This window comes from Salvelinus fontinalis, chromosome 11 (genome assembly GCF_029448725.1).
Source record: "Salvelinus fontinalis isolate EN_2023a chromosome 11, ASM2944872v1, whole genome shotgun sequence".
NCBI lineage: Eukaryota > Metazoa > Chordata > Actinopteri > Salmoniformes > Salmonidae > Salvelinus > Salvelinus fontinalis.
Window position 1 is genome coordinate 26225025 of NC_074675.1, and position 14599 is coordinate 26239623.

The 14599-nt window shown below is 46.5% G+C and overlaps 2 protein-coding genes across 2 annotated transcripts in view; one reads left to right on the plus strand and one right to left on the minus strand.

Annotated features, from left to right (window-relative positions):
* The first annotated feature begins 170 nt into the window (after positions 1 to 170).
* On the plus strand, positions 171 to 5467 carry LOC129865382 (NADH dehydrogenase [ubiquinone] 1 alpha subcomplex subunit 5-like). The gene is made up of 5 exons (XM_055938133.1): positions 171 to 252; positions 562 to 606; positions 740 to 856; positions 1093 to 1158; positions 5266 to 5467. Exons 1-5 carry the CDS (start codon positions 232 to 234, stop codon positions 5365 to 5367), a joined length of 351 nt encoding a protein of 116 aa, XP_055794108.1. The 5' UTR covers positions 171 to 231; the 3' UTR covers positions 5368 to 5467.
* Positions 5468 to 6462: 995 nt separating this feature from the next.
* Positions 6463 to 14599, minus strand: part of cog5 (component of oligomeric golgi complex 5) — a 91009-nt gene continuing 82872 nt past the window's right edge. Inside the window, exons 15-22 of the mRNA XM_055938134.1 lie at positions 14070 to 14180; positions 12578 to 12640; positions 11417 to 11520; positions 9135 to 9372; positions 8920 to 8996; positions 8435 to 8561; positions 7179 to 7258; positions 6463 to 7009 (exon numbers count right to left, since the gene is read on the minus strand). Of these exons, the coding sequence (XP_055794109.1) occupies positions 6883 to 7009; positions 7179 to 7258; positions 8435 to 8561; positions 8920 to 8996; positions 9135 to 9372; positions 11417 to 11520; positions 12578 to 12640; positions 14070 to 14180 (927 nt within the window). The 3' untranslated portion in view covers positions 6463 to 6882. The remainder of the gene's footprint in view (positions 7010 to 7178; positions 7259 to 8434; positions 8562 to 8919; positions 8997 to 9134; positions 9373 to 11416; positions 11521 to 12577; positions 12641 to 14069; positions 14181 to 14599) is intronic.

A 14599-nucleotide genomic window follows, 5' to 3' on the forward strand; every position in this document is an offset into this window, starting at 1 on the left:
CCCACTTTGAATGATTTTAAATTGCCATTTGTAATACTTATTTTTCCAATCTAATAATTGAACATGTATTGTAGGAGCCGTTAGTTAATAACATGTATTTAGGCTACTGAATAAGAGGACTCATGTCCACTTACCATCAAACATGTTGAGCTTTTATTTTGAAAAAACGAGGACGTGTTGACGTCATTTTTATTCGACAGAAGTGACCCAGAATCCATTGCGCCCAAAATCATGGCTGGTGTTCTGAAAAAGGTACGAGTGGAGGTCATGTTATGATTTTGATTTTGTGAAAATGTAATGTGATTTTGTTAATTCAGTTAGTGTCCTTTGACTTTACAATTGATATGAGCTTTGTCGCTTTCTATTGACAAGCAACTTACATGGCTGACACGCTGCGAACTCAAAGCTACATGGCGTGCTGTAATGTTCTGTAACGTTCTGTAATGTTCCACCTTCCTTCTGAATGCCGTATGACTATTTTACCCAGGAGGTTAACGTTACTAGCTAACGTTAACTATGTAGTCTCGCTTGCTAGCTCATTGTGTATAATATTTCCCCCAGACAACAGGCTTGGTGGGACTGGCCGTGTCCCACAACCCTCATGAGGTGAGTCCCCAGTAATGACCATAATATACAGCTTTAGTAGTTGTGTAGCTGCCGTAATGATAACAAACGGCAGTAGTAGACCACAACTACTTTTGTCTTTAAATGTAACTTTGGTGTGTGTGTGTCCCCTCAGCGCCTGAGGATCCTGTACAGTAAGATCCTGGCGTCTCTCCAGGTCATCCCTCAGGACGCAGCCTACCGAAAGTACACAGAACAGCTTGTCAACGACCGCTTTGACCTTATCAAAGCTGTAAGTTACACTCCAACCACGGTCACGTTAAGTTTAACACAGTAGAAAACCCTTCCTACCAGTCCTCATTGTGACTGATTTCATGTATTAGCTTGAACTTGTATGAACCTCTGTGAGGTGATCCCCTTGTTGACTTTTATATTTGATATCATGTTATGAGACATTGTTTGGGATGGCATCTGTGTGTTTAAATCCATATAGATCCTTTCATGTTCTGTCTTCATTTCAATGGAAAGGAGCCTGATGTGGAGAAACTAGAGAAGAAAATCAACTGTGGTCAGATCGAGGAGGTCATTCACCAGGTACAGAGAGGAGCCTCACACTCTTTTCATTGCTTTGTATCTTCCTCCTAGAGTTGCTTTCTCTAGCCCTGTTTATACCTGGTTTCAACATGCGTCCGTTGTCCTGATCGTGTCCAAATTCGGGTTGGGCCCACATTTGTTGACAGGTGTAGACAATCAAAAGACACATTGTGATCTGATTGTGATAATTTCTTACAAACCACCTCTGGAGGTAGTCGATGAAGCATTTTGTGCGGATATCCTTGAAGTGGATCACTAAAAATGGTCATTAAAGATCGCATGGCACTTATCGTAAGAGTAGGGGTGTTAACCCCCGGTGTTCTGGCTAAATTCCCAATCTGTCCCTCGGGTACCTAATCATCCCCAGTTTACAATTGTCCCATTCATCCCTCCTCCTCTCCCCTGTAACTATTCCCCAGGTCGTTGCTGTAAATGAGAATGTGTTCTCAGTCAACTTACCTGGTAAAGTAAAATAAAAAGTGTAAACAAATCCGAATAACGAAAGCGTATAAATTTGGCTAACGTCACTGTTGTTTCGGCCTCTCAGAAAAAAACGGTCAGTTGAATTAAGATCACGGTCTTTAGAAACCAAGTGCCAACTGGCACTGTGCGTCCAGCGCTGATTAAAATTGGAATATAGAAAAATATGTTTGAGATATTGTCCCGAATGAAAGAAAAAGGGTTCTCCCGTTCTCACATCCAATGCCAGCGCAAAATAACATCATAGGCTACAGAAAGGCCAAGGACTGTAATACCAGAATTTAAACTGAAGTAAAAATGTATTGGCAGGTGGTGAATAGTCTATTTCAGTTGCTATATCAGATATGAAAATAATAGTCATATTATAATGCAATCCTTTTCAGATATCAATAAAGTGCAGAAGATGTCCAAACTGATGAGTAAAGGTGCATAGTTTGTGTAGGCTACTGTCCAATAGGCAAAGGCTTAAATTACGATGGACTCTTCGGGCTACTTTTAGATTGACACTTTATTCCTTTATAAAGCCTTTGCTTGACCACGTGTCTTGCTATAGGTTATCAAATCAAATGTTATTAGTGGGCCGACTACAACAGGTGAAATGCTTACTTACGAGCCCCTAACCGACAATGCAGTTAAAAAAAAATATGGATAAGAAATAAAAGTAATTAGGCCTCCCGGGTGGCGCAGTGGTCTAGGGCAGCACTAGCTGTGCCACCAGAGATTCTGGGTTCGCGCCCAGGCTCTGTCGCAGCCGGCCGCGACCGGGAGGTCCGTGGGGCGACGCACAATTGGCCTAGCGTCGTCCGGGTTGGGGAGGGTTTGGCCGGTAGGGATATCCTTGTCCCATCGCGCACCAGCGACTCATGTGGCGGGCCGGGCGCAGTGTGCGCTAACCAAGGTCGCCAGGTGCATGGTGTTTCCTCCGACACATTGGTGCGGCTGGCTTCTGGGTTGAATGCGCACTGTGTTAATTAAGAAGCAGTGAGGCTTGGTTGGGTTGTGTTTCGGAGGACGCATTGCTTTCGACCTTCGTCTCTCCCGAGCCCGTACGGGAGTTGTAGCGATGAGACAAGATAGTAATTACTAACAATTGGATACCACGAAATTGGGGAGGAAAAGGGGGTACAAAAAAAAAAAATATGAAAAAAATAAAAAATAAAAATAAAAATATTAAAGAGCAGCAGTAAAATAACATTAGCGAGACTATATACAGGGGGGTACAGAGTCAATGTGCGGGGGCACCGGTTAGTTGAGGTAATATGTACATGTAGGTAGAGTTATTAAAGTGATGATAGTAGATAACAGTAGCAGCAGTGTAACGGGGGGGATGCAGGCAATGCAAATAGTCAGGAGTCTTATGGCTTGGGGGTAGACTCTGTTTAGAAGCCGCTTAGACCTAGACTTGGCGCTCTGGTACTGCTTGCTGTGCGGTAGCAGAGAGAACCGTCTATGACTAGGGTGGCTGGAGTCTTGGACAATTTTTAGGGCCTTCCTCAGACCTCGCCTGGTATAGAGGTTCTGGATGGCAGGGATCTTGGCCCCAGTGACGTAATGGGCCGTTCGCACTACCTCTATAGTGCCTTGCGGTCGGAGGCCGAGCAGTTGCAATACCAGGCAGTGATGCAACCAGTCAAGATGCTCTCGATGGTGCAGCTATAGAAACTTTTGAGGATCTGAGGACCCATGCCAAATCTTTTTCAGTCTCTGGAGGGGGAATAGGTTTTGTCGTGCCCTCTTCACGACTGTCTTGGTGTGCTTGGACCATGTTAGTTTGTTGGTGATGTGGACACCAAGGAACTTAAACCTGCTTCACTGCAGCCCCATCGATGAGAATGGGGACTACTTTGTCATGTAGTCCACAATCATCTCCTTTGTCTTGATCACGTTGAGGGAGAGGTTGTTGTCCTGGCACCACACGGCCAGGTCTCTGACCACCTCCCTATAGGCTGTCTTGTCGTTGATCAGACTGGCCAAAGACTGGTATTTGTGACTTTGATGTGCCCTCTGGGCATATCATGATTATGACTAGGATTGATTCAATTTATTCTGTTTTAACACCTTAACATGATTAATTGTTGTGTCATCTGCAAACTTAATGATGGTGTTGGAGTCATGCCTCGCCGTGCAGTCATGAGTGAACAGGGAGTACAGGAGGGGACTGAACACGCACCCCTGAGGGGCCCCTGTGTTGAGGATCAGCGTGGCGGATGTGTTGCTACCTACCCTTACCACCTGGGTGTGGCCCGTCAGGAAGTCCAGGATCCAGTTGCAGAGGGAGGTGTTTAGTCCCAGGGTCCTTAGCTGATTGATGAGCTTTGAGGGCACTATGGTGTTGAACGCTGAGCTGTAGTCAATGAATAGCATTCTCACATAGGTGTTCCTTTTGTCCAGGTGAGAAAGGGCAGTGTGGAGTGCAATAGAGATTGCATCATCTGTGGATCTGTTGGTGCGGTATGCAAATTGGAGTGGGTCTAGGGTTTCTGGGATAATGGTGTTGATGTGAGCTGTTACTATCCTTTCAAAGCACAGCATGGCTACAGACGTGAGTGCTACGTGTCGGTAGTCATTTAGGCAGGTTACCTTAGTGTTCTTGGGCACAGGCACTATGGTGGTCTGCTTAAAACAAACTCGGACAGGGAGGTTGAAAATGTCGGTGAAGACACTTGCCAGTTGGTCAGCGCATGCTCGCAGTACACGTCCTGGTAATCCGTCTGGCCCTGCGGCCTTGTGAATGTTGACCTGTTTAAAGGTCTTACTCGCATCGGCTGCGGAGAGCGTGATCACACATTCTACCCGGAACATGTTGCGGTACCGTTAGTGAATTATCAATGATTTGGAGGAAACTAAACCATGATAATTCTCCCAGCATGTCACTTTTTTTTTATTCCTTTGGTACTGTTTAGGCCTATACTAAAGGTTATTTACAATAATATAAAGATCATGTATGTAAACAATGATGCGTAAAGAACAAACCTATCCAGACCTGTTTGGATAATGTGTTGTGCCATTCAGAGATGGACTTTGTAGCCTACTCTGTAACTTAACCTGTTTCTGTTTTTACTGTGTGCATTAGGGCCTAGTGATATTTGTATTTATACTGTGCAATAATTGTATTTTGTATACGCATCCAGATTGTTTGTGTTGTGACGTTTTTAGGGATAGGAGGGATTCTCTGAATATTTATTTGTATGGCTGCAGGACAAGTCGAGGTTATCGGGACAGTAGTCCGTTACGCCCAGTCTTAAATCGTTGGATAACAAAAGTAGGCTCTAATGATGAGTATAAAACTATTGATTATAAAAGCGTGCTGTTTTCTGTCTTTTATACAGCTTGTGTCATAACGGTAGGTCGGATTAATATGCATACAGGGAGGGACCAGGGAATCTGGTCACAATAAGGACGAAGTGGGCAGATATGAATCACATTTTATTGTCGTTTGTAGACTCATCTCGATCTGATCATCTTGATTGGATGACGACAGCCATGTTAATGCAAGGTGTAACCACGGCTACTGAGACATTGTTATTTTGAAGCATTCAAAAACCTCCCGCATACTGTATCTCTCTCTTCCCCATTTATCCTACATCCCTTGCTTTATCTGACCCACTAGTTTCCTCTTCCCTCCAGGCGGAGTGTGAGTTGGCACTATCCAGGAAGATGGCGGAGTGGAAACCATGGGAACCACTGATTGAAGAGCCTCCTGTCAACCAATGGAAGTGGCCTGTTTAAAGACTACTTCCTGTATTTATCATGTCTGTTTGTGTCAATGTGTAAGTACTTCATGCTCCATTCACAATGAAGCATGTACAAATAAAGCTGTGGAAATATTTTCCCTATCCTTGTAAAACTAATCTTTGACATTTTGCCTTGTGGGTACTGGGTGATACATAAAAAAAGAAAATTCTGACCGTTTACATAACTCAGCCAAACCAAGGAGAATGAATGGAAGATACTATTTATTGAAAAACATGCCAGTCCTGATCTTGTCCAAATTGTGATTGTGCTCATTTGTTGCAAAAAGATTAGCTACTGTTTGCACTAATGAATTCACCCCATGATAAAACCTTGATCATATCACGAAAACCACATTTAATTAATGCAAGGTGTAACCAGTTATAATATACCTGCTTTGAGAAAGGGTGTCGTTCTATCCTAATGTACCCAACATATTTAAAGCTGTTCAGTCAAAGTTAACTTAGAAATATAATTAGTTAACGTTGGACAACAGATTCCAACTGACAACCATGTGGGTCGTAACCTGCGTGTAATGCCCCTCATCCAACCTGCCTAAGGCAATTATTTTATTTGACTCTCACCTTTCATCCAACCAATCAATTTGTCCGGGACTACCTCTGGAGGTGGGCAAGAAGATCACATCAGTCATTTTAATCATCTACAAACGTCGGCACAATTATGTGGACAAGATACAAGCCTTCCTCAGGGAGCCCTCTTATCAGGCACAACAACTTCTTTAACTTGTCGTTTTATTAGAACCACAACCGTAGAGCTTTAGACCCACAGTACATCGTTAAAGATAGAACATATGAACAGTTGTATAGGCCAGACAGGGGAAAAGAGCTTGTCAGTTTAATAGACAGGGCTCTATTCAATCCATATCACTGAAGCGTTACATTTAGCTCGCTATTAATCTAAAGGTAATTTCCCAATGAGCCGACATCTGCGGCATTTAAATAAAAATGAAGCTGAATTTCCACCATATAAATTGGAATGAGGCCCTTCGATTAGGTTAACTATTATTAAAGTCCTACCATCAATCATTCCTTATAATGATAATTATTGTTCACAACAAAGCATTTAATAGAACAAAATTAGGTTAACCATTAAAACCAGTAAAGCCCCTACCAATAACTAGCAAGCATTTATTTCCCCGTTCACTAGTATGAAGCACAGGTAACTTCCCCCTTGTGTTGCCCTCTGTGGCACAGTTATAGAATTAGCAGAACAGAAATGTGCATACAACATGGTGTGTGGCGTTCCATTTGGAAAGTTTGAATTGCTCCTTATCACATCCATAGAAATGGAGCAACCCTTAAGTCATATCAATAATGGAAACTCCTGTTGGGTGGACCATTAAAAAGGCTAAGGATGTTCATAGCCATGCCTGTTCTACTAATTCTAATTCTATAGTCATAACATTCATAATATCTGGATGTGTTCTTCACGGAGCCGTTCTCCATGCCCATGTGAAACGCAGACAGTTGCATCATGGGAGCGGTAGTTCCCTCAGGTCCTGGAGTCTTGGGCTCCGCTGGTGGCCCTCTGCAGCAGCTGGACCATGATGGGGTAGACGGGGGCGAACTCCTTCCCCTGACGAGCCCTCACGCTCTGCATGTAGGCCTCCAGAGCACCCCTAGTACACACAGAAGGAGATGGCGTTGCTAAAGACACAATACCCAATAGAACTGATGGGAATGTCATAATTTTACCACAAGAGGGTGCTCACTCACTCCTCTGAGTGATACCAAACAACCCACCAGCGGTCTCAAAGGCTATAAGACTTGTCGTTCTCCTGCAGTTACCTAATGAGTGTGAGGCGGTCTCTCTCTGAAGGGTGGTCATCCAGCCACTGGGAGTAGCGAGCGATGGACCACTCTGCTCTCTGTGAAAGAGGAAGAATTAGTACAAAGTTAAGATAAAGATGACGATTGGAATCAGTATAGATAAGTGTGTATAGCAGTTTGTAGGTACACTATAAGACCAAAAGTATGTCATTCCAAAATCATGGGCATTAATATGGAGTTGGTCCCCCCTTTGCTGCTATAACAGCCTCCACTCTTCTGAGAAGGCTTTCCACTAGATGTTGGAACATTGCTGCGAGGACTTGCTTCCATTCAGCCACAAGAGCATTAGTGAGGTCGAGCACTGATGTTGGGAGATTAGGCCTGGTTCGTGTTCCAATTCATCCTAAACGGGGTTGAGGTCATGGCTCTGTGCAGGCCAGTTAAGTTCTTCTACACCGATCTTGACAAACCATTTCTGTATGGACCTCGCTTTGTGCACGGGGGCATTGTCATGCTGAAACAGGAAAGGGCCTTCCCCAAACTGTTGCTACAAAGTTGGAAGCACAGAATCGTCTAGAATGTAATTGTATGCTGTAGCATTAAGATTTCCCTTCACTGGAACTAAGGGGCCTAGCCCGAACCATGAAAAACAGCCTCAGACAATTATTCCTCCTCCACCAAACTTTCTCCTGGCATTCGCCAAACCCAGATTCGTCCGTCGGACTGCCAGATGGTGAAGCGTGATTCATCACTCCAGAGAACGTGTTCCCACTGCTCCAGAGTCCAATGGTGGCGAGCTTTACACCACTCCAGCCGACGCTTGGCATTGCACATGGTGATCTTAGGCTTGTGTGCGGCTGCTCGGCCATGGAAACCCATTTCATGAAGCTTCCGACGAACAGGTCTTGTGTTTCAGCACTCAGCGGTCCCGTTCTGTGAGCTTGTGTGGCCTACCACTTAGCGGCTGAGCCGTTGTTGCTCCTAGACATTTCCACTTCACAATAACAGCATTTACAGTTGACCAGGACAGCTCTAGCAGGGCAGAAATTTGACAAACTGACTTGTTGGAAAGGTGGCATCCTTTGACGGTGCAACTTTGAAAGTCACTTAGCTCTTCAGTAAGGCCATTCTACTGTCAATGTTTGTCTATGGAGATTGCATGGCTGTGTGCTCGATTTTATACACTTGTCAGCAACAGGTGTGGCTGAAATAGCCGAATCCACTAATTCGAAGGGGTGACTAAATACTTTTGTATATATAGTGTGTGTCTGTACCTGGTGAGGTGATTTGAGCTCAGACGGTGCTCTGGTGAACAGGAAGTGTAGCAGGGTGCTGTATGGAATCAGATCCCCCACGGCTGGACTGCTGGCTATCAGCTCACTGTTCTGGAAGAGCAGGGGCCTACAACACACACAGACACACACACACAAAATGTCTCAGCTACATTGAGGTGTCTAGCCTAAATAACGTGTTCATTATGTGACACCATTAGCCTTTACCCATTATCTTTAAACCATTACCCTAGCGTCTAAGTAGAGGCAGACGGCAGGGAGACCGAGAGAATTACAGCTCTCTAACCCTCCAATAATGACTAACATCTTCGTTAAGATCCACTCTCACTCTGTAAACTACCGCTGCTACTGAGGCGCTCCCCATCTCAAAGGTTTAACAGGAATAGGTTGTGCATAATAACTGATGTAATAACTATGTGTCACTAATGCGTCATACATGTGTAACAAGCAGTGATGTAGTAACATGCCTGAAAGATCTCAGCAGGCGGTAGGGTTTCCCCAGCTCAGACACTCTCCTACAGAGAGGAGCGACGGCCAGCTCCATCTAGAAACACAGAGAAGAAAGTGAGACCACGAATATAGAGTTACTTGGTGAACTTCAAAATGCACAGGAAAACCCAAGAGACAGGCAGATACGGAGAGAGATACCGATAATACCCTCACATACAGCCCTTCTCCTCACCTGAGCGAAGTCAGCCGCCAATCTCATCTTGCCTCCCTCCCCCAGGGGGCGCAGCAGGCTGGCGTGGCGGATGAACAGTGTGATGCAGCGCTGGGCGATGCTCTCCGTGTTGTCGTATATGAAGTCGACACACTGGAAGTGGCGGAAGTAGTCCGCCATCACACGGCCCACGAAGCCCTGTAGCTCCCGCATGTACAGAGAGCAGGGCACGTCCGGCTTCCCCGGGGTGGACATAGACCTGGACACACACACACACACACACACACACAGGTTAGTATAGGTCACAGACTAAGGGTCTGACTCATAACCTTGAACCTCAGGCCATTGAGTGACTACACACTATACCTATGTGTGCGTGTGTGTTACTGAGTGTATGTGTGTGTACGCAAATGTGTGTATGTGTGTGCTGCGAGTCGGCTAAATCCCAGCAGGGCCTTGTCTGTATAGGTTCAGAGAGCGGAAAGCAGTCTAGTCTGTATTCAGAGTGCTGAATGTCAATCTGAGCTCTCGGTCTCTGTATGTATGGCCGTGACAGAATAACCAGCGTGTGCCAGGGGCCGATAACATTTAGCCAGCGCCAGGGGGCTACAGTACTGACGCAGGGACCCTTTGTGTGGCTCTGTCTAATGGGACCCTGCTAGCTGTGTGTGTATGTGTGTGTGTGTCGTGACTGCAAAGCCCCAAGACTAACTGAGTCTACAGGTCCATTGGGAGCCTCTCAATTGTACAGAGACGAGAGTCTGGGTAATATGAATGGACCACGGCATGAATGGAGGGAGAATATCTGAATGCAACTGTAGAGGGTCTAGAGACGAAGGGTTCCGAAACTTTTTCACTCAGGCCCCCCTTCTAGCATTGGGAAACATCCCTCATCCCCCATGCTGCGCGCACCACAAACTGTTCACATCCCTCTTGCTGGCTAAGAGAACACTTTGCAGGTTTAAAGCTTATTTCCTACAATTCTACACATTTTGTCATGGGGTGCAGAGAAAATGTTGCCGTTTTAAATCGCATTTTCTTGCAATTCCATACATTTTGCCATGTCTAATGTGTATTCGTGTGATATTTGAGTGACTCGAACATTACAACAAAATCTATGGGCTAAAAAAACCTAGCTAGAAAACGTTAGCTGACATGGGCTAGTTGATCTGGACACTTCTGAAAAGTTGTAAATAGCTCTCTAAGGTATGACAAGACGTATACTGATGATGCATTACCCAATGTAGAAATGTCACCTTGTGCACCTAGAGGGCGCGCCCCACAGTTTGGGAACCACTGGTCTAGACCATAAAGATCCTATTAAAATTCATTCCTAATTCTAGGGTCTAGACTGGTTCTACCTGTGTGTGCACACATTGACGAGCGAGCTGCTGGTCTCACAGCTAGGTTCCACAGGGCTATTGCCTTGGCTGGCATCCATGGATGCTTGCTGATTCAGACCTGACCTTTTTACAAAATTAAACCCCCCCAGCCTTTTTTAACACGTCAATATCGCCGCTGTGACTAGAATCCTGCAACAGCTACTCTGCCACGGTGCCCCTATGGCTATCTGGGAGACAGTCAGTGGGGTCAATGGCTCAGGGAGACTTGGATGGTAGCGTGACTAAGAGTTCACTCAGAGGACGTGTGTGTGTGTGTGTGTGTGTGTGTGTGTGTGTGTGTGTGTGTGTGTGTGTGTGTGTGTGTGTGTGTGTGTGTGTGTGTGTGTGTGTGTGTGTGTGTGTGTGGAACAGGGTGTGTGTGTTAGAGCTAGTTTTAAGATGGTCACTGCAAGGAGCTCCCTCTGCGCAACACAAGAGCAAGTGTGTGTGTGTGTGTGTGTGTGTGTAAGTGTATTTGTTGGGGAGAAAGGGGGCAGAGGTAAGTTCAGCCATTTAGCCACATTGTGTTTATCTGACCATGAAAAGGTCATTTGGACAGGGGGCTGAAGAGACAACACACACACACAGGATTCTATACGAGAGCAGAGCGGTGTGTGTAGAACAGTAGGTAGCCTGAGGATGTGTGTATGAGTGTGTAAATGTCAAGCTCAGGGGAAAGAGAGAAACATTTTGTAAATGTAAATTAGCAACAGATGCTGTTTAGTGCCAGGTGAAACAGAGAGACAATCAGATAATAGTATCACAGACAACATATTGTCACACATAAAGCTCTGTAGCACTATGTCACCAAGCCCACCTGTAAACATGACCCTTTAAACAACTTAAACCCCAACCTTACTCCTAGAACGGGGTCAACTAGCTTGAGGAGTGTGGTGTCTTAAAGTGTGTGTGTATACTAACCCAGAGAAGTCTTCCTGATGCATAGTGATGATGATGGCTTCTATGGAGTCACTGACCGACAGCAGCAGAGGCTGTACTGCACTGGCCATCAGAGCCTGTACTCCCTACACGCACGCAAGAGAGTGCATCATTTAAGGTATAAAAAGGGTTGTGTGTCATAACTCTGAAACAACTCTGTCAGACAATGACATCTCAAATATCAGTGGACACACAATGATGTGTCCACTGCACAAACATGATGCACAAACATGACCATAACTTCTTGTATCTGCAGGCCAGGTACATAGCTGAAGGACACAGTCCCCGCAGGGACACACCGGATTCACGTAAGTCTGCCATTGCCTAGCAACCCAAACAGACTGGTGGTCTTGGCTGCATGAATGCGATTTGCTGACAAGTGGACGTTTGCAGTGAGCTCTTTAGGATAGGAGCTCTGTGCACGTGACATGTCAGACGAGAGAGGAAGAGCGTGTGTGTATGTGTGTGTGTGATGTTCGTATTTGTGTGTGTGTGTGTGTTTGGACATGTGTGTGTGTGTGTGTCGGTCGCGGGGTTCGGAGTGGGGCCGCCGGTTTATCGTTCGCTCCATCTTTAGATCAATCTAAACTCAATAGACCTGACCCAGTGTGTGTGTGCGCGTTTGTGTTTGTGCCCGTCAGCTAAGCCCCTGCCAACGATAGATAACCAGATCTCTGTTCAGATCTCCTCTCTAAACTCCTTCACAACAAAGTTAACAATGTCCCCTCCGTTGTGTGTGGCGTGGGGGATTGGCGGAACGCAGAGAGAAACAAGCCTCTGACCATTTTCCCAGTTACAACAAAATACCTTTGTGAGAAAAAGCGAGTGATTGCCAAAGAAGAGTCTACACACTCCACTCAGTGTTTACCCTTTTATCTCCCAGAGTGAGATGCATCAGAAATAGCAATGTTTTGTTTGGTTTCCATAACTCAGTTCCAAGTTCCAAAAGTGCCCATTCAAACCCCGTAATGAAAAACCAACAGCATAATCCACCACCATCTGCACATCAGATAGAATGGAGAGAAAAAGAAGAGGGGCAGACTAGAGAGGAGAGGAGGAGGAAATCAGTAGAGAAGAACGATAGAGGAGGAGGAGAGGAGAAAACAGTAGAGCAGTATGGGAGGAGACGAGTGTCTGTCTTACCTCTAGTGAAGCAGTGAGAGCATGTTCAGCAGCCGGAGGACATGACCCCAATCCTGATATCACCTGAGAACACAGACAGAGACAGAGACAGAGACAGACAGACAGACAGACAAAAAGGTCAAAGGTTAGGTTACAGTGAAACCTGACAAACACTATTTGTCTCTTTTCCCACATATCCCTCCCGTATTCTTCTAACGGTTATTACAGCATTTATCCTCCCTCCTTGCTCTCCAATCCTCCACGTCCCTCCTTCCATCCCATCCTTCTCCCCCCTCCCTCCCTCCTAAAATAACCAGCCGTTCTTGCTGAAACGGCCTCACTGCTTTCAAATGGTAAAATTTTGACAACCTCCCAGGCCACTAAATATTTGATGGCAGAGTAAACTCCTTTTATGCCACTATTAATCACGCAGGCCCCAGCACCAGGACACATCATACATCTTTAATGGGCCATATGAAGGAATACGTTTCCCCATCTCTAACTCTCTCTCTGGATCCCACTTCCTTGCTCTCTCTTTCTCTGCCTCTCTCTACATCTGACTCCCTTCCTTGTCATCCCTCTCTCTCTTCGCTCCTCTCGTCCTCTCTTCTCTCCCTCGCCGCTCCTCTCTCCCTCGCCGCTCCTCTCTCTCTCGCCTCTCCTCTCTCCCTCTCGCCGCCCCTCTCTCCCTCCCTCTCTCCCTCTCGCCGCCCCTCTCTCCCTCTCGCCGCCCCTCTCTCCCTCTCGCCGCCCCTCTCTCCCCCCCTCTCCCTCTCGCCGCCCCTCTCTCTCCCTCTCGCCGCCCCTCTCTCTCCCTCTCGCCGCCCCTCTCTCCCTCTCGCCGCCCCTCTCTCCCTCTCTCTCCCTCTCGCCTCCCCTCTCTCCCTCTCGCCGCCCCTCTCTCCCTCTCGCCGCCCCTCTCTCCCTCTCGCCGCCCCTCTCTCCCTCTCGCCGCCCCTCTCTCCCTCTCGCCGCCCCTCTCTCCCTCTCGCCGCCCCTCTCTCCCTCTCGCCGCTCCTCCCTCGCCGCTCCTCCCTCGCCGCTCCTCCCTCGCCGCTCCTCCCTCTCTCACTGCATCTCTCTCTCTCCCCTTCTCTCCCTCCCCTGCAGCTAGTTTACTTTGGGTGATGAGATACATTAACTCTACAAATATTGGTTGTCAGCATTTTCCCATCAAACCATTGTGACATCAGATGACCAGCACACGCACGCACACACACACTCTTTTGCGTGAACTCTTAGTCACGCTACCATCCCAGTCACGCTCCCTATAATATGTAATATAACACACGTGTCAATGTCTGATAAAGATGTCATATAAAACATAATGTAGCCGTGTTAAACATAACGTAGCCGTGTAAAACATAACGTAGCCGTGTTAAACATAATATAGACATGTGAAAAACATAATGTAGACATGTAAAAAGAACACAAGTGTAATGTGGTGTGTGTGTGTGCGTATATACGTGTGTGAGGGTTTTAGTGTGTGTGTGTGTGACCGTGTGTGTGTTACTTTAGCAACAGCCTGGTGTAGTCTGTAGAGGGAGTTGACCACCGCCATGTTCCTCCTCTGACCTTCTGTTAGAGGCCCTATCACCTGACTGGCATCCCCCTGGGTAGATAGCTGGAGAGAAAGAGAGAGTGAGAGAAGAAGGGAAGGATGGAGGGAGGGAGAGAAATAGAGGAAGAGAGAGAGAGAGAGAAAGGTGGAGAGAAGAGAGAAAGAAAAAAGTCAGGACACCTGTAGTTCTCAGCAGATACACAGCAGCAGTGAGAGCAAGGGCACACCAGAGCCAGACTCCAGCTCCCACTGCTATAGCAGAGCAAGGAGGGGCCAGGGAACAACACATACAAATGGGACAGGAGCCAGGATCCAGCTGTAGTAGCAGTTTGTGCTGCTGTCTCCAGGCCATGTTCCACAGGCGGATAGGGACACCTCACCACCACTCATCTCAGAGGTGATAACAGGCAGGTCACACACACACCTGGGGAAATTAGAGGCTCCCTATCTGAGATGGCCATCTCAGGAAGACGAAGAGAGAG